This window comes from Hyaena hyaena, unplaced genomic scaffold, assembly GCF_003009895.1.
Source record: "Hyaena hyaena isolate Hyena2069 unplaced genomic scaffold, ASM300989v1 scaffold_607, whole genome shotgun sequence".
Classification (NCBI taxonomy): domain Eukaryota; kingdom Metazoa; phylum Chordata; class Mammalia; order Carnivora; family Hyaenidae; genus Hyaena; species Hyaena hyaena.
The window spans coordinates 367,972-391,729 of NW_024081241.1; the positions used below are offsets into that span (position 1 = coordinate 367,972).

Below are 23,758 nucleotides of genomic sequence, written 5' to 3' on the forward strand. Positions count from 1 at the left end.
ACAGCACAGCTTCTTTTATTTGGTTCTTGCTTAACTTTTAGTCTTTTCCATTTAAATCAATAATCATTTACCTTCTAAATGTATATTCTTAGAGTATTTCTGCTCAGTAAAACATAAACCCATGTGTCTCATTACTTTTTAAAAATTTTTTTTAAATGTTCACTTGAGAGAGAGAGAGAACGCACAAGCCGGGAAGGGACAGAGAGAGACAGGGAGATATAGAATCTGAAGCAGGCTCCAGGCTACAACCTGTCTGTTAGCACAGCCCAACGTGGGGCTTGAACTCATGAACTGTGAGATCATAACCTGAGCCAAAGTGGGACGCTTAACTGACTGAGCCACTCAGGTCCCTCTCATTACCTTTTTGTTTTCTAATCACTAGTTTATTCATGTGCAAAGCCTTGTAATGTTTTTCTGTCCAGTTCCTAAGGGGAACAGACACCCCTGTGCGCTGGCTTTGAGTTTACTAACTTAGAGTTGGGTGGCTTGTCCTTTCTTAACGTGTAACCTGAGAAAGAGTTCAGTGATAGCCTTCGTCTTAAACATTAGGATTTATTGCTCTATGTATCAGTATTCAAATGTTCCTCTTAAATTTGTGAATAAGAGCATTTCTGGAATGCTGCTATTTAAAAATAAGTCACCTGGCCCATAATCAGTCTTCCTGAAGTTTCCATTCATTGTTATGTTGCAGCAATTTTAAAAAGTCTTAAAACACAAAGCATCAGGGGCGCCTGGGTGGCTTAGTCGGTTAAGCGTCCGACTTTCGCTTAGGTCACGATCTCGCGGTTCGTGGGTTTGGGCCCCGCGTCGGGCTCTGTGCTGACTGCCAGCTCAGAGCCTGGAGCCTGTTTCAGTCTGTGACTCCCTCTCTCTGACCCTCTCCTGCTCACACCGTCTCTCTCTCCTAGAAATAAATAAAACATTAAAAAAAATTATAAAAAAAAAAACTACAAAGCATCATTTTCTTCACAGTAAATTGTTAACAGTAGTGTTGATAAATGGTATATTTCACCTCTGGAAAAAGAGCAACTCTAACCTTGGAATGTTTGCATCCTGAAGTAGTCCAGAAATGAGTCATATGTACAGTTAGAAGAGCTGTGTCCCTCCTGGTGATGGTTTGCCCTCGGGTGCCCTGTCACTCCCTCTTCCTTTCCTGGGTCCTTCCACTTTCCCCTCCTCTAGCCTGGGTTTAGAGCGAGGTCTGGACATGGAAATGGGGTCACAAAGATCGAGCATCCTTGCAGGTGGTGATGCTTCACCATAGTAAGAAAAGGGCGAGAAGGGAGTAACACTTCTTTCTTCTTAAGGATTTATTAAGTTCTTTTGCATTCTTTAGTGATTAGAGTTGGAAAGCAGCATAGTGTAGAAGAGAGAGGTAGAATAAAGATAAAAGGAATGGATGAATGCCAGCGAAGGAGTTGGTAATAACGAAGTTTAAGAGTTCATATTTGGAATCAGAAGTATAAAGAGGGCATCTCTGGAGTGGGAAGAAAACAGGAAGAGAGGCCCAAAGAAGGAAAGTACCGTGGGCAAGATTCCCAGATGACCTGTTCAGCCAGGGTTGGGTTAGGGGTCTCCTGCCGGGGGGAAGGAGCCCCCAGACTCTGCATGTCAGCCCTGGCTCCTGCTCCAGCACTGACAGCACCAGGCGGAGTCCCCCAGGATCCTCTCTCGACCTCGACAAGGGGCCTCCAGGGTCTAGGGTGTTCACTTGCTGCTTCTCGGCTCCAGCCTTGCTGTCCCTGCTTGCTCTTCTACATTTTTATTTTTTATTTTTCTAAATGTTTTATTTATTTCTAGGAGAGAGAGAGAGAGACAGCGTGAACAGGGGAGGGTCAGAGAGAGAGGGAGTCACAGACTGAAACAGGCTCCAGGCTCTGAGCTGGCAGTCAGCACAGAGCCCAACGCGGGGCCCGAACCCATGAACCGCGAGATCATGACCTAAGCAAAAGTCGGACGCTTAACCGACTAAGCCACCCAGACCCCCCTCTTCTACATTTTTAGACACGAGGGTGGACACTGCTTGCAAGAGCTAAGCTATCATAACCCAGAGGAACCTCATGCCAAAACACCCCCTGGACACGGATGATCCTGAAAAGGTCACTGAGAAAGGAATCCCATCTCCCCATTTTTAACCCATATGGTTGTCATCTGTGGAAGCATCCCCGATGTTGGACCTAGAGCAGTGGAACCAATGTCTGTTTTTCACTTGGGAATACCTTTGGGACTGGCACTAGATCTGGTCACGTGATTTCAAGGAGAGGGCATGGCACCCATTCCATTTTGCCAGCTTCCCTCTGTTCCTCAGAGAGAGCCCAGAACAAAGCAGCTGCTTTGCTCGTCAGAGAGGCTCCTGTCGAATCAAACTTGTTGGCTGTAGGACATATTCATGAGGTGGATGGAAGGAGAATGTGACATTTAGAGCTTCTACATCACTGTGATAACTCCCTGTCTATCTCAGATTTCCCGTCGCCTTTTTAAATTCAAATTTCCCATTGCCTATTGGCCATTAACATGAATGCCTGAACACTGGGATGTTACAGATGTGTGTTTGCAAGGTGCAGTGAAAGTCTGTTTGGATACTAATTGGTTAGGACTGCAAATAGCTACATGTAAGAGGAAATCCAGCTACAGTTTTTAGACAAATAGAAGTTTCTTTTACATACCTTACAGGTGTTTGTCGGCCTTGATCATTGGCTTAGATTACGAGGTCCGTCTCCTACTGATACGTTAAGGATATTACAGCTACAGGCCACACACTCCTCTTCCAGGCGGGATGAGTGCGGGAGCTGTACCATATCTGTGCTTCTATTAAGAAAGTGGGAGCTTTCCCAGAACTGCCCTCCTTAGCCATTAAATCCCATTAGCCGCGACCAGGTGAGGTTAGTCGAAACCTTAGTTGCAAAGGAGACTGGAAAAGCAGGGAGCAGGATTGTCTTGTTTGACTTACACCTATTGTGATCCAGATCCTCCACCACCTACCCACTCCCAAAAATACCAGGATTTGGGTAAGCTACAGAGGAAGAGTAGAGTGGATATCATACAGACAACCAACAGAATCTGGGTTACAGGTCTTTTGTGGGTCCTTATTGTCTTGCTTGTAAAATTCAAGACCCTGCCCAAGTCAGACTTGCCATTTCATTCCTGAGTTACTTGTACAGGAGGCACACGGAACCACAGTGACTGCGTGTGCTTTTTCTCAGACACCGTGACGTTCACTGGGTTGCACGGTTGGTGGCTTATAGCGTCTTCTCCCTGCTGACCTTATGTTCGTTTTTCCAGATGAACCTCTTCAGCCTTCCTCATCCCATAATGAGAGCGTGCCTAGTTACTGCAAAAATGATGAAGGGGATATATTCCTGGCAGCCGAGTCCTGGAAGCCTGACGTGTGTACCAGCTGCGTGTGCATGGATAGCGTCATTAGCTGCTACTCAGAGTCTTGCCCTTCAGTCTCCTGTGAAAGACCTGTTTTGAGGAAGGGCCAGTGTTGTCCCTACTGCATAGGTAAGAGCATGAAAAAAATCCTGGGTTTCTGCCAGGGGCTGCTACATCTGTACTGACAGCCATTTGCATGGATCAGTTAATGTTTCTGACGCGTCACACAGACCCAGAGTGGTAGGATCCGGCAGGAGGGGGGTGGGGAGGATGTGTTTGCAAGATAAAACGTGTTAAGAGTGAAGAAATGCTCTCTCGGAATGCTGTGACGGTAAAGCGCTGTCATATTCTTTGGGCTCCTTTGCTGTTCCAGAATTTTCAGTATTCAGCTCTCTTTTTCCACCCTGTTATTTAGTGGTCTTTTTGTTCATACAGAAACACCACATCCCATATTAAGGTACCCTCAGCACATAAAGCTTGCTGCTGCCTTGAGATCAACTGAGGACAAAATACTGATTTAGTGTCCCAGGTATTCCTCTGTCTGCTGACACTTAATGGATTCCATTTAAAGCAAGCAGTTGTCCATGGTGAGGGCCTTCGGGACACAAAGTGAGGCCAGAGAAACTGATAGAACCCTCTCCTTCTGACCCATGGGGATCCAGCTTGTCAGCAGAAGACATATGTATGTTTGCCCCTGACGTCTATACTGAAGCTGACCCTAGGACATAAGCCAGACGCCATTCTGGAGTCCAGAAGGCCAGCCTCAGACAGCTGGCAACTCCAATAAAAGCACAGTCCCCACTCCCAAGGCTCTCACTGTCTTCCATTGCTTTTGTATTGAGTAAAGCGCCTGAAGTCACGTGAAAGACAGTGACACCTCTCAGTCCAGTAACGAACGTATAATCAGAGTAGCAGGTGAAAAATTAGACAGGCTGTGTGCATTGCATGCATTGTGCATTTACTGCTGAAGATTGTTGCATGCCCTCTAGATACAAGTAATTATTGGGGTGATACTTGAAGAATGTGTGCAGGTACACGTTGGCCATAACTCAAGCTTATCAGGACAGCGCCCTCTCCTTGACTGTGCCACCTCTGGCCACTTGACAGGAGGCCGCTTCCTCTGAGTCTTACTCTGTGTGCTGGTATATAAGAGGAGCAGAGATCCTAAAATCACAATTTCTGCCCTGAGGAATTGTAGACAGCTAGGTTTTTCTCAGTGTAATGGCCAGAGAGTATTAAAGTGTATGTTTGGAAGCCGATTCCCTTTTTTTAATAGAGCAACCACTTATGTAATTTATTCTTCAAACCATGATGCTTTTGAGAGAGAAAACAGGGGCTGTTCATTATGATGGGACAGCAGCTCTAGACCGGGAGCGTCCGAAGCAAACTCAGGACATACAGTTGCCCTGCCTTTTAGTGACCAAGACTTTGGGTCCTTCTGTAACACCCATAAGCTTCCTAGATCCTGAGTGGAGCCAAAAACAGTATGTCGAGGCATACATTCAACTTAGTGCTACTTATTTTTTCAAAGAGCTGACCAGAATTTATACAAAAAATGGCACTGCCTTTGGTGAGATATAAATAAAAGGTGTAACTAGGCCACCATTTCAGGCCAGGAGATTAGCAGAAAGGAAAGGTGTACAACCACTACTACCATGTTTAAATATCAAAACTCCGGTGCAGTTTGTGAATCAACCAGGGGTGCTTGGATCGGACTTAGAAACCAGGGCCCAGGAGGCTGAGAATTCCGTGTTACCTTCAGAGGAAAGATCTGGCGGTGAATCTCTCGTGTGTTGAAAATTCTCAAATTATTTTCTCTAGATAAAAAAGTTCTTGCGTTTTGCTACTTAATTGGTAAATTTGTAAATAGTAAATTACTGAACTAGTAAATGTGTTTCCGTATGGTAAATAGTAAATTACTTCTTTTTCAAGACCAATTTAACAAATTCAAATTCAAAGAAAGAAACTTGGAAATAAGAATAGCCTATCTCTTTTTTTTTGTTTGTTTGGTTGATTGGTTGGGGTTTTTTTTGTTATTTATGGGGCTTTAGGGTTTGTTTCTGGTTTTATTTCTGATTTTTGGGGTTTTTTTTTTTTAGGTCTTCATATTTCCTATTCCAATTCCTGTATCATTTAGACTATACATTCTTCAGTAGTATGGAGAGTTAAATGCCAATTTGGTCCACATTTTTTAATTTGATTTTAAGTTAGTTTGCAAGCACTTTCACTACATTTTCATTTGTATAAGCTCATAATGGTAAAGTGGAAATTGTGTGTCCATGGAGGGCGTGATCATAATCATATATAAATCTAAGGCTTATCTTCCAAGGAACATACTGGGGAGACTGAAGATTTGCTCAGTAATACTATATACTGTTATCCATTCATCGTAATGCTTCATACGTGTTGTTTTATTACTGAATTAGTCACTAAGCCCCTTCTGTATACATCAAACATGTTTTGCAAATAGCCTTCTTGGATTGGCCTTCATCCTTTCTCCCCCTTATGTCCAAGCATCCAAAGCCAAGTTCGGTCCATGACTGCGATAGGAAGATTTCCTGTCTGACTCTCCAGTTAGCTCCCGTGGCCTCTTCTGGCTTGTTTCTCTTACCCACTTCCCGTCAGCCTGCACCCTCGGTAAGGGCCCCGAGCCTGGCAGCACCAGTACACTGCCTGTAGTTGCTGGCTGTGCCTCAGTGGCAAAGCTTGCATCACCATCCAGAGATCGCCTACCAAAGAAAAGGGCCATCATTTTGCATGTCCTCGAGCACCAGATTGCTTGCACTCTGGTGGGCCCAGAGGACCAGTGCTTACGCTGTCTCCTGCTCTAGGCTTTCTCCATTTGAACCCATCTTTTTAACCTAGATAATCTCTTCCCAGGGGCACGTGTGCCTCACCCCACCCTGCCGCACCTGCCATGCCGTGGCTACAGGTCCCTGAGTGAACTAATTAGATCTCTCAAATACAGATTTCTAAAAACCTCAAACCTGCCTTCAATCTGACCTCTTTTTTTAGCGAAACAACCCCTAAACAAAAGCATGCTTTTCTCACTTTGCGAAGTAGCCTTTTTTCTCACCGTAGGAGAATTGAAAAGGGGTGATCCTACTAAAAGTAGTATAATTACGAATATTTGTGTTCCTTTCAGCGAAATTATCAAGTCACAAATGTGCAATGATAATGCTTTTCTTTTGATGTGTGAAGACCTCATATTATGTGTGCTAATTTAATAGAATGTGTAATACAGACATAATTAATAGGATTGATGATTAACTTTGAGAAGTGAACAGCTTTGTCTCATTACTTATAATACCCATCATTTGGGAATTCATCCTTATACTAGAAAGAAACTAAGTAGTAATTACCCAATCATTTTAGTGAAACATTTTCTGATTCCCTAATGTTTTTATATTCTACTTTCCTACGCAAATACACACGAATTTAGATTTTATTTTCCTAGGCTTTTTTGACTGTTACAATGGCTCACAGAATGAGGAGTGAGAATCAAAAAGTGACCTGAGCACATAAATCAGGGGAAGATAAAAGATTGTGGTGGGAATTCTAATGTGTGAAGGCAGATTTGGTTTGTGGTTTCTTATAAACTGCAGATGCTCTCACTGTGACATACTGCACCCTGCAAGGTAGCATCGTGGCCTTATCACTGACTGTGTCCTACATGCCATTCCAGCCGCCTCCTAGAGCAAAGAGGATTTCAGTGAGGTCTTTATTCCATCACTCCCAAATGACAGTAAACAGTCCCACCAGCAGCCCTTACACAGTAACTGCCCGTGGGGATGCCTGCCCTGAGTGCATTGCCCTCACTCCAATTTCTATGTTGGTGATGCTTCTGCCAAGGGGGAGACGGCTTCTGTACGGGGCACCGTCAGCACTCTGGTGGACCCTCACCATGTCCAGGGATTTAGCTGCTCCTGGACAAATATTGTAAGGAGCACTACATTCATCATAAAGATCTTTCTCAATTTAGCCTATGGGGTCGCCAAGCCTACATTGTGGCCGCATCATACCTGCCGTTGACTTTGGGAATTAAGGCGCAGGTGGGCTCCTGGATCCAGCCAGTCTGTGAACAGGACTGTTCTCGGGTAAGCGGCTCCTATGTTGGCCGAATCCTGCCATTACTCAGTGCCTAGAATATTGTTTCGAAACTTAGGATTTGGCAGCTATGTATTTATTTATTTGTAACCATGTGTTATTTCAGAAAATATTTGAGGTCAGATATTTAAAGTCCTATTTGCTGGCTGGAAATCTGTGAGTCAGTCTATCTTCCTCACTTGAGTAGTTTTGTCCAAGGGTAGTCGTGTGTGTGTGTGTGTGTGTGTGTGTGTGTGTGTGTGTGTGTATGCAAGGTATGAAATTGTATATTTATGTTATGAAAGTGTGTCTCCAAGTTATAAAACGTGTATGTATGATGTGAACAAAGTTAAGATACCCTGATGAGATGTCTTTCAGTCTAATATCTTTTAAGTGTCTTTAAGTCTCTGAAAATGATTTTCCTGCAGATTGTCTGATTAGAGATTAGCTATTTTTATATTTATTATATGTATCTTAATATTTGAGTTTCAGCTTTCATGCGGAATCAAGCTGGCTTGGTGTACTCCATTGGTTGCGATGGTATAATTATATTTCCTCTCTATTGTGATCTTCAACTAGAAAATGATGAATAATATTTCTCTTTAATAGGGGCGGTGTCTACAAGTCAGTGTATAGCATTCATTTTTGTTTAGATTTCTTTTTGTAATAATGTTAATTTGTTTAGCCATCTTTTCTTAGAGATTACAAATCTAAATAGTATCTCTTTGGAACATCTGTTGATCGTTGTGTATTTAACTCCACCCACGAATCAAACATAGCGAATACTTTATTCCTCATCTCTAAGACCTACAACCCATAGAATTAAATGTTGTACATTTTTAAGCCATAATGTTAGGATACCAGCATGTCCAGTGCAACATTTTTCACAGCTGTTTCTCCAGTATGTTTTCTTACAACTAAATACTTCTGTGTATTAGAAATAGAACTTAATTGGAACCAGGAGGTTATGACCACCCCCCTCTGGCACATCTAGCTTTATGTCTCAGTGATAAGACGTAACCCCAGCTCAGTTTCCCCACCTGTGAGATAGGAATAATAGTATTGTTCTCTGCTTTGCGAAAGTGCTGTGACAGGTAAGTGATGCACACACACCTGTGAGAGTACTTAGTCAACATAACGTGAGTTCTCTGTTCACTACAGTTAGGGCTCTTCTAACCGAGTGCAGCTGATCTGGGCCACATGCCAAATTGATTCTGAGAGCTCACTTGGAAGATGGTGCCTGCCTTTCTGTAAGAGAAAGTTCTGGATATAACATGCCAGTGGTGAGCTTTTGAAAGACAAGAATATTTTAGAGACTGCCTCGGTGCTGTACCTCATCCTGCACCCTTAGCTTAAATCAGGCACCACCGCCGCAGTCACCGTATAGTGATCTGGGTGAAGACAGCTTGCTAAGGCCACGTTCACGGCTGCGTTGGGGCAGAGCCCCGCCCACAAACCTCAGAGCTCCCCGGTCCTTTCATGCCTTTGGACATTGCCATGGGAGAGAAAAGGGCGCTCTTTTGGTTTTTGTTTCCTCTGAGAGGCTAGTCCCGTTTGGGGAGTCCGTGAACTTGTAGTGCGCCACCCACCCCGAGTCCTCCAAACAGAGCCCGGGGCATTTGTGATCAGGGCGTGCCACCATCAGTAAGAGCCCGTATGCTTCCCGCACATTCCTCAGAGCCCTGGGCTCCTGAGATCCCAGCACGACAACCCCGGGGGTCCCCGACCCTGCTGGCGTGATTCAGCAGAAGGGAAGGGGGGGCCGGCCACAGACGTTCTGGTTGTCACGCCCTGCGCTGACTTTGGAATGGGTCTCCAGGTGCCGCAGCAGAAATAAAGAGTGTTTGATTTCGGCATGTCTGCCCCACACCCAGGGAGGCAGGCACGTCATCCTGCTCGGGCCATATGCAGCCTTTTCTGTGCACCTCAGTGTCCTTCCAGGCCCTGGCTGTGGAAACAGAGATCCTGGTGGTTCCCCCTGCATAATCCTCCAAGCCCCACGTCCTTACGTGGGCTCCAGCACGCAGTCTTATGTTCGTGAGGCCTGCTGTGCAGAAGGGAGGCTGGCACCGGGGTCCCCAGAGAGATCTGCTGGCTCGTGCCTTTCCCTCTGGTTTCTGTCCAGGAGACCAACTCTGATTTTTGACTGTCTAGTGGTTGGGGGAAAAACCTGCTGCCCTTTCCCTGGATACAAAAGGCCACATTTCTGATAAGGAAATGTATTCAGACCTGAGGTCAGTCGGCAGACCCTCTGGAGGCTGCTGGTGGGGTGACAGCAGGAACCCTCTCTGGGAAGTCCAGTGGCTCCCGGCTCAAGGTTTGCTTCACAGGATTCTGTACTCTTTTACATGGAGAGCTTCCCTTGGGCCTTAAAGGAAATATTATGTTTTCTTTATCTTCATCTTTCATTGTAGAATTCTGCCTTTTAGAAAATACATTATGTATTTTCAACGTGGTTTCTGTGTCTGATCTTCATGAAGGGTTGTAGGCCTTGTAAGAGATGGGACCTTAGTTCAAGTTGAAAATGGAATATTTCCTTGGACCTCCATCCATGAAGTGCTTAATCAACCTGTAGCAGACACTTATTGTGCAGATTAAGTCCCATTACTGAAAAATTCTGTCCTCTGCAAGCTGTGGGGATCAGCCACAGTCACCATATGTACTGGTTTGGTGAGATTTCTGTTCGTTGAACTCAGGAAAGTTTATAATTTTTCTAGTAACTTTATTACCTATTTTCTCTAGTATGTTGAAGAAAGCTGAAAGGCTTTTTTGGCCTTTATAAATGCACCTAGACTCCCACCCCCAAGAACTAGAATAAAATAAAGCACAAATGGACTTCCAAGAAGGGTCTTAAAATGGTGGTCAGATCTGCTTTCAAAGTATTTTAAGACATTATAGAGAGATAGATGTTTGCCTACATGGCAATATTTGTCTCAGTTTTGGTTTTTGGGGGTTATTTTGTGTTTTTGCAAAAATGAATTAAGAGCAAGTGTTTTATTTACTAGAAGCTAAAAGTTATAAGGTACTTAGTTTTCAAGTTAAATCGATAAATATTTTTTGCATTTTTTAGCCAAAAACATTGAATCATGTGCTGATAGGATTACTGTATTAGATCTCGGCCTCTGAAATTATCTAGACTACCTGCATCTGATTTTAGTGAGACGTCACTTGCCTTCTGCTTTTCCGTTCTTTTCCCATCAAGAACAGCCCAGTGGACCAGCGTGTTCAAAATCCACCCTCATCTGTGCCTCTGAGTCTTCATTCACTGCTTAGTGGCCTGCGAATTATTGCTCAGATTCCTTTGTCGTTGTGGTTGGTTTGTTTCCTCTTTACGTAAACACAAGTAAAGCTGGGTTCTCAGACAGGAGACACACACAGTCGATCTCTTCTCCAAACGGAGAGTTCATGCCCAGCACGCGTCTACCTCTGGGATATGGAAATGGAAAAGGATATCACAGGCCAGGGATTTGGGTATTTTACCCGTTAAAAGAAGATAAAATATAATAGCAGCGTTTTATTCCTCTGTGTCAGTTAGAGAAAGGTCGCTGCAGTGCAGCATTAAATTTATAAGCTAAAATTCGTGAAAGTACTTCCCCTACCCTTCCCCAGGTCATCCGCATCCCTGGTGGTTCTCGGCTACCTTTTCCACCTTGTCTGATCCCCTGTTCCCTGTAGAGTGCCCCGTGCCTTCTCACCCCTGCCGAAATGATCGCACCGATGCTTTTCTGTAAGTCCCTGAGGTGGCAAACCCAAGAAACCAGATAGAAGTATAACCTTGTTGGCATGGCCTGCAGTTTGCCCATGTGTCTGCACCTGGGATCCTAGGACATTCATCACACTCCTCCCCGCCCCCGACCCAAGAACACCTCCTCCTCTGCCTCGTGCACCGCTGCATCTCCAGTGTTCGGGGCCGTGCTGTCCACAGCAGTGTGGGAAGGACAGAGCACCTCTCCCCACTGCTGCCGGGGTGACTCTGAAGTGGGACTTGATCTGAGAATAGGAGCTGCATTTAGTTTTTTGGCCTGGGAACCCAGAGTAAACCACTTTTCAGGACTCTACATAATACCCTGGTGGTTGGGAAGAGCCGATGCCATTGGTAAAGCTGCCTACTTTCCTCCCAGGAAGTGACTCTCACACCGGCACTCTGCCTGCATGACCACCACACCCGCATGTAATACCTCAAGTGTCTACACAGGAAAGTTGTCTCCTGGCAGCAGTTGAAGACTCGAGTAGAGTGTAGGTTCAAGGGCATCTTTGTTTTCGGATCCATCCATGGAGTAAAAAGGGGGGGGAAGGGCGGGGAGGCGTGGAAACCTGGAGATGCTTCCTTTTCAGAAGCCAGTGTATATCCCTCACCATGGTCATGGTCGTGGTCATGGCCCGAGCAGGGCCTGAGCTCCCAGGTCAGTGGCTTCTGAAACACTGAACTGGACCTTACAGGGGGAATAAACAACATAGCTGTGGATTCTAGGGTTTTCCCACCTGCTAATTAGCTTTCTGGTGTCGTGGTGAGAGCTGGAGAGCAAAAGCGAAGTTCCACCTTTAACAGTCTGTTAAGACTTCTTATTTTGAAGTGAGATGACGAAGTTTAAACAGTTGGAGAAGTCAGCTTAAAAGGAGTTAACATTCCAAGGCCTTTGCCACATCTTCCTCCCCTTGCGTAGGAACCAGAATCAGGGAAAGTGGAAAGAAAAACAAAAAATAAATGCAGAGTTCTCTAAACCGGCCCCACGGAGAGACGTGGCGTGCTTTTATCACAGTCATGCACGATACAGTACAATGTTGCTTATATTTGAATCCAAAGGAAAAAAAAGACAAAGCACGTGTCTGTGTGCTTTCTGAGTCAGACGGCCTCACGGAAGGAGCGCCATGCACGAGCACCCCAGGCTCCTGACGCACTGTTGGTGAGGACTCCAGAACCAGGTCCCCTGCTACAAGAGGGACTTTATTTCTGAAGGAGGCCGAAAGTCCTTCCAAGCCTGGTCTCATGGACCAGAGAGACCAGGGTCGAGGAAACAAAATACCAGAGCTGATCTAAACCAAGGAGTGGCCATAAAATAGTAACTGTCTTCATTGCATGGGTCAAAACTTGGCCGTGGACGACTCTGCAAAAGGAAAATTCCTAAGCCGTGTGAGGCAAGGGCCCTATCGCCGGAGTACGTTTATAGCCCTCTACAGTTACTACTTAGAAGAGGAGCACATTTGTTTGGATATATAACTCCTGATGTGTTGGTCCTAAAAATAAACCTGATTATATTAGTGTCATACCTCATGTTTTTCTTGGAACATTCTCCTCTAATCCTCTTTTTCCGAGAGAGATGTTAAATCGAGATTTGCCTAAGAAAGAACGTGAGTCCTCGGTCACCACTTTGTTAGCTCTGTTCCCTCATAGGACTGAGCCAGAGGTATGAGGCATTCAGTTAAAAGGTGAATTACCTTTGAAGACAAAAACCTTCCCCAGCAAATGTAAGGGGTAGGGAATCCCAAGTGCCCATTGATTAGTGAGTAATAACCACGTTCATTTGTCTGACACAAGGAAGTAGCCCTCCCTGAGGTTGTCCTACTGGGTAGTAGAGTCTTAAACATGGTGGGCAGAAGGTGAGTGGGGACTGTGCAGCCACACCCACAGTGTTCTCATCCTCACCTTGCCACCTCCTTGCCATGCATCTTGGGCAAGTCCTGTATCTTCCCCTTGCCTCAGTTCTCTGTCCCGTTGGGCTGTAGAGATCAAAACAGAACTGACTTCTATAAATCACTTAGCACAGCGGCCCATGCGTAGTAGGCATTCAGCAAATGGGTTACTATCATTGGGTATCAAAGAATAAAAATAATGTCATTGTCAGTGTAAACAAGCCAGTTGGAGTGATAAATAGAACAGTCAAATGGCACAGCCCACTCGACAGCCGAATATAAACTGTGTAGACCACTTTTAGTTGAATGTTCCCATGCCTCCATTTCTACATCCTTCTTCAGCCAGAGTGCTGAGAATGCTTTCATATGTACTTTCAACTGAACTGTGCTCTTTTCCTCTGAAAGACTACGGTGACTTTATTATTTAGAACCTCAAATTACATAGAACAGCCACCATGTCTCCCTGTAAACTGAGTCGTTTCTTAAACTCTTTGACGGTTCTCTCAAATTCACCCAAATGTGCCGTGGGAGTAACCAGGAAAAGAAAGGGCCTCCAGAATCCGTCAGCCAGCTCCAATGACTCCGTGCTCTCAGGCCTCTGTTTAGATTTTTGCCTTTCAAGTGAGATTTAGTCAAAAGCAGAAGTATTTGTAGAAAGCCTCATTACCCAGACCCTAATTGATTAATCTGGGCCACATAGCAACCACCCTGGAAATGGTTAATCAGGGCTTTCCTACAACCAAGAATCCGTCATTTATTTTACCTGAAAATTCAGTAGGGTCTTAAACATGGCTTTGTTTTAAAGCATGTTTGAAGAAGGAAACTTCCCCATTACGAAACATATTGATACTGTGGTTCAAACCAATCAGATGTGGAGACACCATAGAAAACCACTTCTTGCAAGCAGTGGAGGGAAAGGGTTTCCCTGTTCTGCCTCTGAAATGGGTCTCTCATCATGGCTTGAAGTCCCTGTCCTCAAGCTTGCGAGTCCAGGCAAAAGACACGCACAGCTCACCGTGGCTTAGCCCAAGGCAACACACTGGAACCAGCTTGGCCTCCCCTGAAGGTGTTGTCTTCTTTCCAGAGAGGCCCTAACACGTTGGAGGCCACATGAAGAGGGGTCTGTGTGTTCCTGGGATAGAAGGAAAGGAGCTAGCCATTAAGTAGACCTCGTCATAATGAACTTGAGCCTTGCAGTCAAATGGAGTCGGGTATATGTGGGTTTTGCTGCTTAACTGGTGTGCTTATGAGTTTCCCCAAGGGGAGACTAGACTGCCCTACCTCTCAGGGTTTCTGTGAGACCGGGTGGCGTGGAGGCCTTGAGCACCATGGATACTTGGCAGGTGCTCTTGGGTTCTTCAGTACTTGGCACCTAGATCCTTCTTTCAGAACCATCTGGTGTTTCTCTTATCTCTGTCACCTGCCTCCTCTGACCTCCAGTCTTTAAGAAGGTCAGCTGTGAAAGTGCTGGCCATTCAGTGCCTAGATCGTGTGGCCTCGCCGAACTCTGCACAGTGAATTTCAACATTGGTTTGGACTTTGATACAGACTTTTAGCTCCCACTGTCCTGCAGCCAGGTCCCTTCACTGGGTCTTTTTCAAGGCACTGGGCCCCTTTTCACTCTGCCACCTCCAAGGGGAGACTCGTTCCTTGAGGCGGGGCTACCAACTAGCAGTCGACTGGCATCTGTCACTGTGTTCTACCCACCACCACCCCCAGGTTTTTTACCTGTTTTAGTGAGAAATAATTGACGTGCGTCCCTGTGTAAGTTTAAGGTGTGCAGCATGATGGCTCGAATTATGTACGTTGTGAAATGATTCCCACTGTCAATTTACTTAACATCTCACATGGATGCACTTAAAAGAAAGAAATTCTTTTCATGAGAACTCTTAGAATTTATTCTCTTAACAGCTTTAACAGCAGTGTTAGCTGTAGTCATTTGTGGTGTGCCTCACAACCCTGGTGCCTATTCATCTTATAACAGGAGGTTTGTACCTTTTCACCACCTTTCTCCACTTCCCCCTGCCCCCACCCCCCACCGCTGGTAACCACAAGTCTGATCTCTTTTTCTCTGGGTTTGGTGTTTCATTTGTCTTTTTAGATTCCACAGTTCAGTGAGTTCATGTAGTGTTTATATTTTACTTAGCGCAAGACCTTCAGGGTCCATCCACGTTGTCACAAATGGTAGGATTTTTTTTTCATTTTTTATGGCTGAATAATATTCGTGTGTGTGTGTGTGTGTACACGTACGTACACACACCACAACTTCTTTGTTCATGCATCCATCGATGAATGGGTGGTTTCCATGTCTTAGCTATTGTAAATAATGCTGCCATCAACATGGCACCCCCAGTTTTTTAGACCTAGTAAGGTAGTTTAAAAAAAATTTTTTTTTTACATTTATTTATTTTTAAGAGAGAGACAGAGACAGAATGTGAGTAGGGGACAGGCAGAGAGAGAGGGAGACACAGAATATGAAGTAGGCTTCAGGCTCTCAGCTGTCAGCCCAGAGCCCAGTGTGAGGCCCAAAGTCACAAACCTTGAGATCATGACCTGAGTCAAAGTCAGACGCCTAACCAACCGAGCTACCCAGGTGCCCCGTAGGCCTAGTAAGATAGCTTCCTAATCTCAAATTGGAATTAACTTAGCTGAAAATGATCTTGAAGGCAAGGTGCTTCTGAGGTAATCTGTAATGAGCAGAGCTTCAGTGAAATAGCGATAAAATGGTCGGAGTACCTGAAAATCCAGTCCATGGCAGTCAACCCCCTCCCTGAAGGGAACAGATTTGCTATGACCGCTGAAGCCCCTGGACACTTGTCCGTCTGACCCCCTCTCTGAGTGACTGCATGGAGCCTGCGAGCTGGAAGGTTTAATGCATTTCACGGTCTCCCCTGTCATCACCCTGCTCCTTTGAGTCGGATGCTTAACTGACTGAGCCACCCAGGCGCCCCCGGGTTCTTTAGAACCAGGCTCGGCTTCAGCTCTTACCCCTTCGTATTCTCGCGCGCGCATGTGTGTGTGTTACCCCTTCATATTCTCGTGTGTGTGTGTGTGTGTGTGTGTGTTCGTTCCCCCTTCGTATTCTCGTGTGTGTGTGTGTGTGTGTGTGTGTGTGTGTGTGTGTGTGTGGTGAGGGGGGAGGAGGTCACGTGGATAATGCATGCTCATGTGTCTGTGTTTTTGAGATTTCCATTTCATATATTGCTGCCTCTTTATCAGAAGTAACTGATGTTCATTGCAAAAAAAGGAAAAGGCAAAGAGAAAAATTCACCTGATTCTAATGATTACTGTTAACATTTTCATTTCTTTCTGGACAGTTTTTAATTTTCCTCCTTACGTGATTGAGCTTATACCATACATGGTGCATTTTGATAGTGGCATGATATTGTCTCATGATTGCATCGTGAGCCATTTAAACATTCTCTTATCATCAGACACAGGTTTTTCCCCTGATTTCTTGTCATTATAAATAATATCGTGATGAATATCCACCAAAAACACTTTAGGCCTTTTCTGATTATTTCCTTGGGGTAGATTGCTTAGCAGAATTATTGGCTCAAGGGGATATAAACTCTGTAAAGTCACATGAAGGGTACTGCCAGTTACCCCACACGTCACAAGGTTACTTTCCTACCTGAAGCTCCCAGTGACCAGAATTTGTCCTCTGTTACCTTTTGTGCTCTGTCCTAGCGGCAGCTTCATGGTCATGATCACACGGTAGGCTTACACGTTTGAGGAGCGATCAGTGCCGCTCCGACTGGCCCACTGGAGGATGGGAGGATCTGATAAGGCCTGACCAGCTCCCTGGCTGTTTGTTTCTTACAGCGGGGAAATGATGCCTGTCCTGCAGTCACCCCCGCCTGGCCCCCCGTGCAAGCCGGGCAGCCCTTCATGCCGCCGCCTCCCTGGCATCCATATCCTAACTGTTTCTTCGAAACCTCCAGCCTCACCTCGCCTCTCCGTCCCCATCCATCCATGCTGCTGTAACCCAGCCCACACCACATCCCTGTGAACAGAGTCCTCCTCTCCCTTCCCCATCTAGTCCTCCGTACGGCCCTTCTCCAGAGTCGTCCTCCGACCAGTGCGGCTGGTAAGGGCCCTCTCCTCCTCTACCGGAAGGAATCTAAATACGACCCTTGTTACTCCAGACCCCTTCCCGTGTGACCCCACCTTCATCTCCAGCCGCGGTGCGTGTACCCATACACATTCTCCATGCCCCCCCACGCACACGCACTGTACAGCCTGACACACTCACTGCTCTCCCAGTGCGGCTGTTGGACACACCGCCCTCTGCTTGGAATGCCCCTCCTCCTCCTCTGCCTTCTGCTCATCCCTCAAAGTAAAACCCGAACATGGAGCCCCGAGCGATGCCTTCCCCAGTTTCCAGCCGGTAGTTGCTTCCCCCTCTGTGGTACATGGCTCTGTGTTAAATTCACAGAAGCAGCGGTTGCTGTGCTGTGGGCAGGACCATCCCCATGCCTGTCCGACCACTTCTCTGCCATCCTCTGGGTCAGGGTCATCGTGGTCATGCCTTCCTTCCCGCTGATGGTAAAAGTTTATAGAGTCAATGAGTGAATGTCTCTATAATTTTTAACATTTAGTGTTTCTTAATGTCAGTAATTTTTATTATTTTTTAAATGTTTATTTTTGAGAGAAAGCACAAGCCAGGGAGGGGCAGAAGAAAAGGGGGACACAAAGTACCCTCTGTGCTGACAGCAAACAGCCCAAGGTGGGGCTCGAACTCCAGAACCACGAGATGATAACCTGAGCCGAAGTCAGACGCTTACCAGACTAAGCCACCCAGGTGCCCCTCAGTGTAATTTTCAACAGACCGTTTTAGCCTCCTATCAGTAGCATTAATTAGTTAAATATCTTAAAATGTGCCTTTGCCTAGATCTTGAGAAAATAACAAACCTGTGCTTGAATTCTAATCTCTTTTTTATGGAAGTCCCCATCCTTCCTGAGTTTATTCCCTCCTTTTCTCCAAGAGGAACTGGCAAAGTTGCCTTGAGGAGGGAAAGTACAGAGAATGTGCTGGACGAGGCGGGCAAGGAGCTTGACCTTGTCTTTTCTAAGCTCCTAGTACGGTAATTCATTATTCACATTTTATGCACCGATATTGGTCCATCCTGTGAGCTGTTATAAGGTCTGCATAAAATAGAATCAGTGATATTGCTTCACGAAGAGATGCTTCCTTTCATAAAGAATTCTCTGCATAATAGACCCTCGATTGCATGGCAAATCTAATGTCATCAATGAAAAGTTGGCTGGAGGTCAGAATATTCCTCGAATCGGGTTCATTAAATGATTCCACTCAGCCGTTTGACATGGACATTTGAGATGTCTTAATGAAGTTGCCTCCCCTAAGGATTCCAGACTAGCAAAAGCTTGTCGTGGGTTTGGTTCGAAAGCCTCCAGACAGGTTTTTAAGCTCGGCAGTCGGCGCACCAGAAAACTTTTCTATGGAACATTCACAAATATGGTGAAATACGTTCTATTAGAGAATGAGAAAACATTTCTGTTTGCAACTAGAGCTTCCCATAGTTACTCTGTATCCCTTGTTGAGCCTTAGGCAGAAGTAAAGAAACCATGAAAACATGTTGAGAAACAGATTGTGCATTCTGACGCTTGACCTAGACCCCTTCCTGCGCTTGCTTCTGAGCCTCTGCAATGGCCTGAGATACAGCTGTGGAAATACAGCATTAACCTAGTGGTAAGACAGTGTGTGACACCAATTCTGTGGCCCCCTCTGGAGAACAACAGGAAGCCTTGGGCTGGGTCTACACAGAGAGCTGCTAGAAGCTGCCTTGGGGTCACTCCTGAGGCCTACACATTTCTCCGCACCCCCTCAGGCTTTCTGGATCCATCCTGTGTGTCTGGGTGATAAACACTGCCTGTGGGGGGGCCTCCCCAATGCCTTCCAGGAGGAACCCTGAGCCCCTGACCAGCACTGCTTTCCTCCCAGATTCCTTTGTCGTTTTTCAGTTACTAGTGACCAGTGGTAAGTGGAGGCACCTTTAGAATCTGAGTATAAAATCTCCCCAGCTTGGTAGGAGTCACCCAGTTATTGGCCTCTCCACTGACAAGGAAGTGCCCCCTCCATTTCCCCGCTGACCTGCCCTGTCTCTGCTGGTCATTGGGACCCTACTCTAAGCCACCATTCTTGAACTCTGGGGGGGACAGACTGGCTCTGAAATGTGCCCACTTGTAAATAGGTTGAGGTGAACCAGGAGGAGGAAGTTTCTAGGACAGAGTCAGGGGAAGAAGGGAATGAGGATGGCAGGGGAGACTAGAGAGAAGAGCTGAGTGTTCTAAAAGCTGTAAATTCTTATATGTAAAAATAACTCTTAAAAATATATTGTCAAAACCATAGTTTGCTGAAAAAAAATGGTTTGAAATGAAATGAGGTGGTTTTTAAGGCAGGAATGCCTTTGTTGATGAGAGGGAGGTCCGTCCGGTGTCCCCGAAGGATGATGAAATCAGGCTTTGTAGGCGCAGACACCACGCAGGGGAGCCGCAGGTTCCCCAGGACACCCCGCCATCCTCCCTCACCACTCCCCTGAGTCACCTACAGAAAGATGAACCCGAGGTAGGAGTTTCATGACTCGTCTCTATAAATGTAGTCAGCTGGACTTGTTTGTCTCTTTCCACATAAACCCTCTCAATTCATCTCTACCTATTTGAATTTGGTTTTTTCACGTAGTGCGTTCAGCAGCCACCCAGTGTGCTTAAATTTGGGTTTTCTGCAGTGAGGACCCAGTGACACTTATGCAGTGGGTAGCATCCCCACCTGGTTGTAGCCGTTACTGCCCTCCATGGGCCTCCGTGGCCCTTGATCAGGTTCAGTGTCACAAGACAAGCACCCTGAAGCGTCTCCTGTGCCGATGAAGATGGTGGCAGGTGCCTGGGGAGGCAAACGCTTCGCCACGTGCTGGGAAGTCGTTGTGGGAAGGGTGTCGTGACCGTACAGAACCGTTGCCCCTTTACGTGTCCAGTGTCTTAAGATGTTGTGCTTGGTCACATCAAGCGACTCCACTCTGTGCTGTTCTTTTCGCTAGAGGACACGATTCCGAAGAAGGCGGTGTGCCACTTCAGCGGGAAGGCCTACGCCGACGAGGAGCGCTGGGACATCGACAGCTGTACGCACTGCTACTGCCTGCAGGGCCAGACCCTCTGCTCCACCGTCAGCTGCCCGCCGCTGCCCTGCGTGGAGCCCATCAACGTGGAGGGAAGTTGCTGCCCCATGTGTCCAGGTATCTGAGCCAGGGTTACCAAGCCGGACTAGTGATCGCGGGGGACACCAGCCTGCCGGCGTGTGGCCCGGGCCCGTGGCCGAGGTCTCCCGGTGCAGAGATGGCGCTGGGGGTCAGGGTGGCTGGAGAGACTGCGGTCAGGGTGAGAGCCTCATTTGGGTTCCGTGCAAGACTTGCTCTGGGTCCTGGCATTTGCGTGCTCCAGCTGTCTGCGGCGGCGCGGCCCAGCGGGCAGAACAGGCTCTTAGGGACACGTGCCCTGTCTGGGTCGCACAGACACACAGCCCAGGCTTGGACACACCCTGGCAGGGGTTCGCTTCACAGCCACTGTGAGGGGAATATATATCAGAACCGAATGGAAGAGCTGCGGTTAAAGAGTACAGTTCAGTCTGTGTTCGGTTCGTCGGTCCCAGCAGCACCCGGGCTTCCGTGCGGCCCTCTCCCAAGCCGTGTGCCCGGCCTCGTCTCTCCCCGCAGAGACCCCAGCCGTGGCCACCCCACGCCCACGCCTCTCCCCACGCCCACCCTTCCCGTCAGCTTGGAAACCCACCCCCGAGCGTCAAGCCTTCCGCCCCCGCAGCCACCCAGATCCTCCTCCAGGCCGCCGCCTCCTCCTTTCCACGTCTTTGTCTCGTACCCTGGTCCTCTGCCCCTTGTCCCAGGAATGCAGGGCCTGAGACCCCGTTAGGACAGCCCCCAGGCAGCATTCCAGACCTCCAGCCCTAAACACACAGACCCCACAGACAGTCCACACCGCGGGACACGTGCTCTGCGAGGGAGTCAGCATCCTTCCCACCTCCCCCTTGATTCTTGTGTCTCCTTGCTGCGTTGTGTTAGGGAACCTTGTCCGCGGTACAGTGAGCCCGGAGGCCTGCCAGCCGTGCGTGGCACTGTGTGGTCATGAGACAGGACGGTCAGCACCCAAAGAGTGTCATTGTCTGCACTGACTCGCCCTCTGTTTAGCTGGTCAGCGGCGGAGCCCTGATTGTGCACCGCTTTATCCCCCATGACGGATGGGACATCCTGCGGGGTCAGGAGGCTGAAGCCCGGTCCGAGCCTGCAGTCGGGTACCCTTCCCAGCTTAGCCTCAGGGGCCCTGTGTGAGGTGCGGACGGAGAGCGAGAGGCTCCCCCTGTGATCACCGTCTGCACCCGGGGGACGTGAAATCCTTCAGGGCCGTGCAGAGGGCCAGGGGAGCCCGTCTGCCTGCTCCGCACCGCCTGTGCCTCCCACGTTCCATACCCGTCTCCCCAGCAACGCGCTCCTGAGATCAAGACGGTGAGACCTGACCTTCCCTCAGCGAAGATTCAGTGCTTGCTGTGCGCCAGCACTGTTCCTTGGCCCTGGGGGGACAGCAGTGAATCAAAGCCCCCCGCCCACATGGTGCTTACATTTTGCGGGGGAAGGACAGGCAGGAAACAAGCAATAAAGAGACGGCACCCAGGGTAAGGCTTAGGACTATGAAGAAAAGCGAAGCCAGACAGGGGGCAGAGGGGAGAAAGGGACAGGCCATGTGCTTTTCCACAGGATGATCTGACAGTGCTGTGATAAGGTGGCATTTATAATGAGACCCAGAAGACCTGAGGACTCACAGGGAGGAGGCAGAACCCTCTGGGTACAGGCAGGGCACAGCCGGGGGGTGGGAGCATGCTGCACATGGTCAAGGACAGCCAGGAGGCCTTCGCGGATGGGCCCGGGGAGCAGGAGGCTCAGGCGAGCAGAGAGGCCGTCGTGAAAGTTGTAATCCCCCGGCGTCGCAGGGCTTCACTGAGTGGAAAAGAAGCTTCAGAGGGTCTTAAGCAAAGGAGGGAAGTTGGGTGACCTTCCCTTTCACGAGATGTCTCTGGTGCTGAGTTGAGCCTAGACTGGGGGATGTGGAGGGCGAGTGGACGCAAAAACCAGCCTGGAGGCTTTCCCAGTAATGCAGGCAGCGCCCAGGAGTGGCCTGGCCCGGGGCCGCGGCTCTGCAGGTGGGAGAGGTGGTCGGGCTCGGACTCTGTGAGGGGGAATCAGTAGGATGTGAAGATACGGGCATGTGAGCAGAGAGGGAGGGAAACCGTCGAAGACTGTCCTGTGTTCGGACGACAACGCGGATTTGCAGCCACAGGGTAAAGGCAGTTTGGTTCCGGGCAGTTTTACTTTGAAAGCTTCACTGTACATCTAAGTGGAGAGCGTGAGCAGTGAATATGTAATCTGCAGTTCAGGAGAGACCGGAAATGGATCGGTACACTTGAAAGGACATTGAAAGGCTCAGGAGTGAGCCCAGAGACCCTCCGACTTGGGGAGACCGGGCGGGGCAAGGGGAACCGAGAAGGAACCACAGCCACACGGGAGGGAGCCAAGAGCTGTGACCCAGAAGACAAACGGAGGACAGGCAGGTGTGCCGTGAGAGAAGTCAGAGGAGACGAGGAAACTAATCGTAGTGCAGTTGGCACTTTCCTAAGCATCCTGACCAGCGCCATTTTGGTACAGCGGTGGAGGCTAAGCCTAATCAGAGTGGGGTTCAGCAGAGGAGGGGAGGGTGAATGGAGACACTGGCTGTCAGCCCTGCTCCCGGGTCCACAAGGGAGACTCTGCTGTGAGGCAGAGTGGCCTTGCCAGGAGGGGGCCTCTCTCTAGTGGAGGGCAGAGGGTAATCTGACCAAAGACCCTGAGATGGAAAGGTCAAGGCCCAGTGTCCCCAGACCAGAGAGTTCTAGTAGCAGGAAGTAAGGACAAAAAAGATAGCTTTGGCCAGGATTTTTAGGGCCTTGATTGTCAAATGTAGAGTGTAGACGCCATCCTTTGTAGGGAATGGGAGGCTCATTTCTGAGCAGGTGGATGACATGATCACACGGGTGCTTTGGGAGGATTCACAGGGTGGTGTGCGGGAGGGGCTGAAGGGGAGAGCGGAGGCCAGGACAGCTGTAACTCATGTTGCAGACCTCCCAGGTGGGGACGGCAAGGCCCCAAATCCAGGTGATGGTGGTCAGAACAGAGTAAAGAGAGGCACTCTCCTTGGCTTGTGAGTTTAGGAAGGGCACATATATTGCTAACATCCTTGTTCGTTACGAAAGATTTCTCCAGTGACTTCTCAGGATTTACTGTTGGATGGAAATTTAATTTCTGTAACTCGTCTTTCTGCGTCTGATGTATTATTGATGAATCATCTCTCCATCTTCTGAGCAAACTGCAGTCAGCCGCACTTTGCCACTTTACATTTGATTAAGTGTGTCCTGCCCAGAAGGCTGGGTTCCTGTCCTGTTCACTCTGTGGCACACAGAGAGCTGACAGCTCAGAGCATGGAGCCTGCTTCAGATCCTGTCTCCCTCTCTTTCTGCCCCTCCCCTGCTCATGCTCTTGGGCTGTGTGCTTTCTCTTTCTCTCTCTCACAAAAATAAACATTAAAAAAATATATTAAAAAGGAAAACTAT

General features: G+C 47.8%; 1 protein-coding gene across 2 annotated transcripts in view; it reads left to right on the forward strand.

Annotated features, from left to right (window-relative positions):
- CRIM1 (cysteine rich transmembrane BMP regulator 1) overlaps positions 1 to 23,758 on the forward strand; it is a 190,496-nt gene that overhangs the window by 159,309 nt on the left and 7,429 nt on the right. For both annotated transcript variants that reach the window (XM_039257229.1, XM_039257228.1), the window contains 2 exons: positions 3,283 to 3,504; positions 20,151 to 20,345. In XM_039257229.1, the coding sequence (XP_039113160.1) occupies positions 3,283 to 3,504; positions 20,151 to 20,345 (417 nt within the window). The remainder of the gene's footprint in view (positions 1 to 3,282; positions 3,505 to 20,150; positions 20,346 to 23,758) is intronic.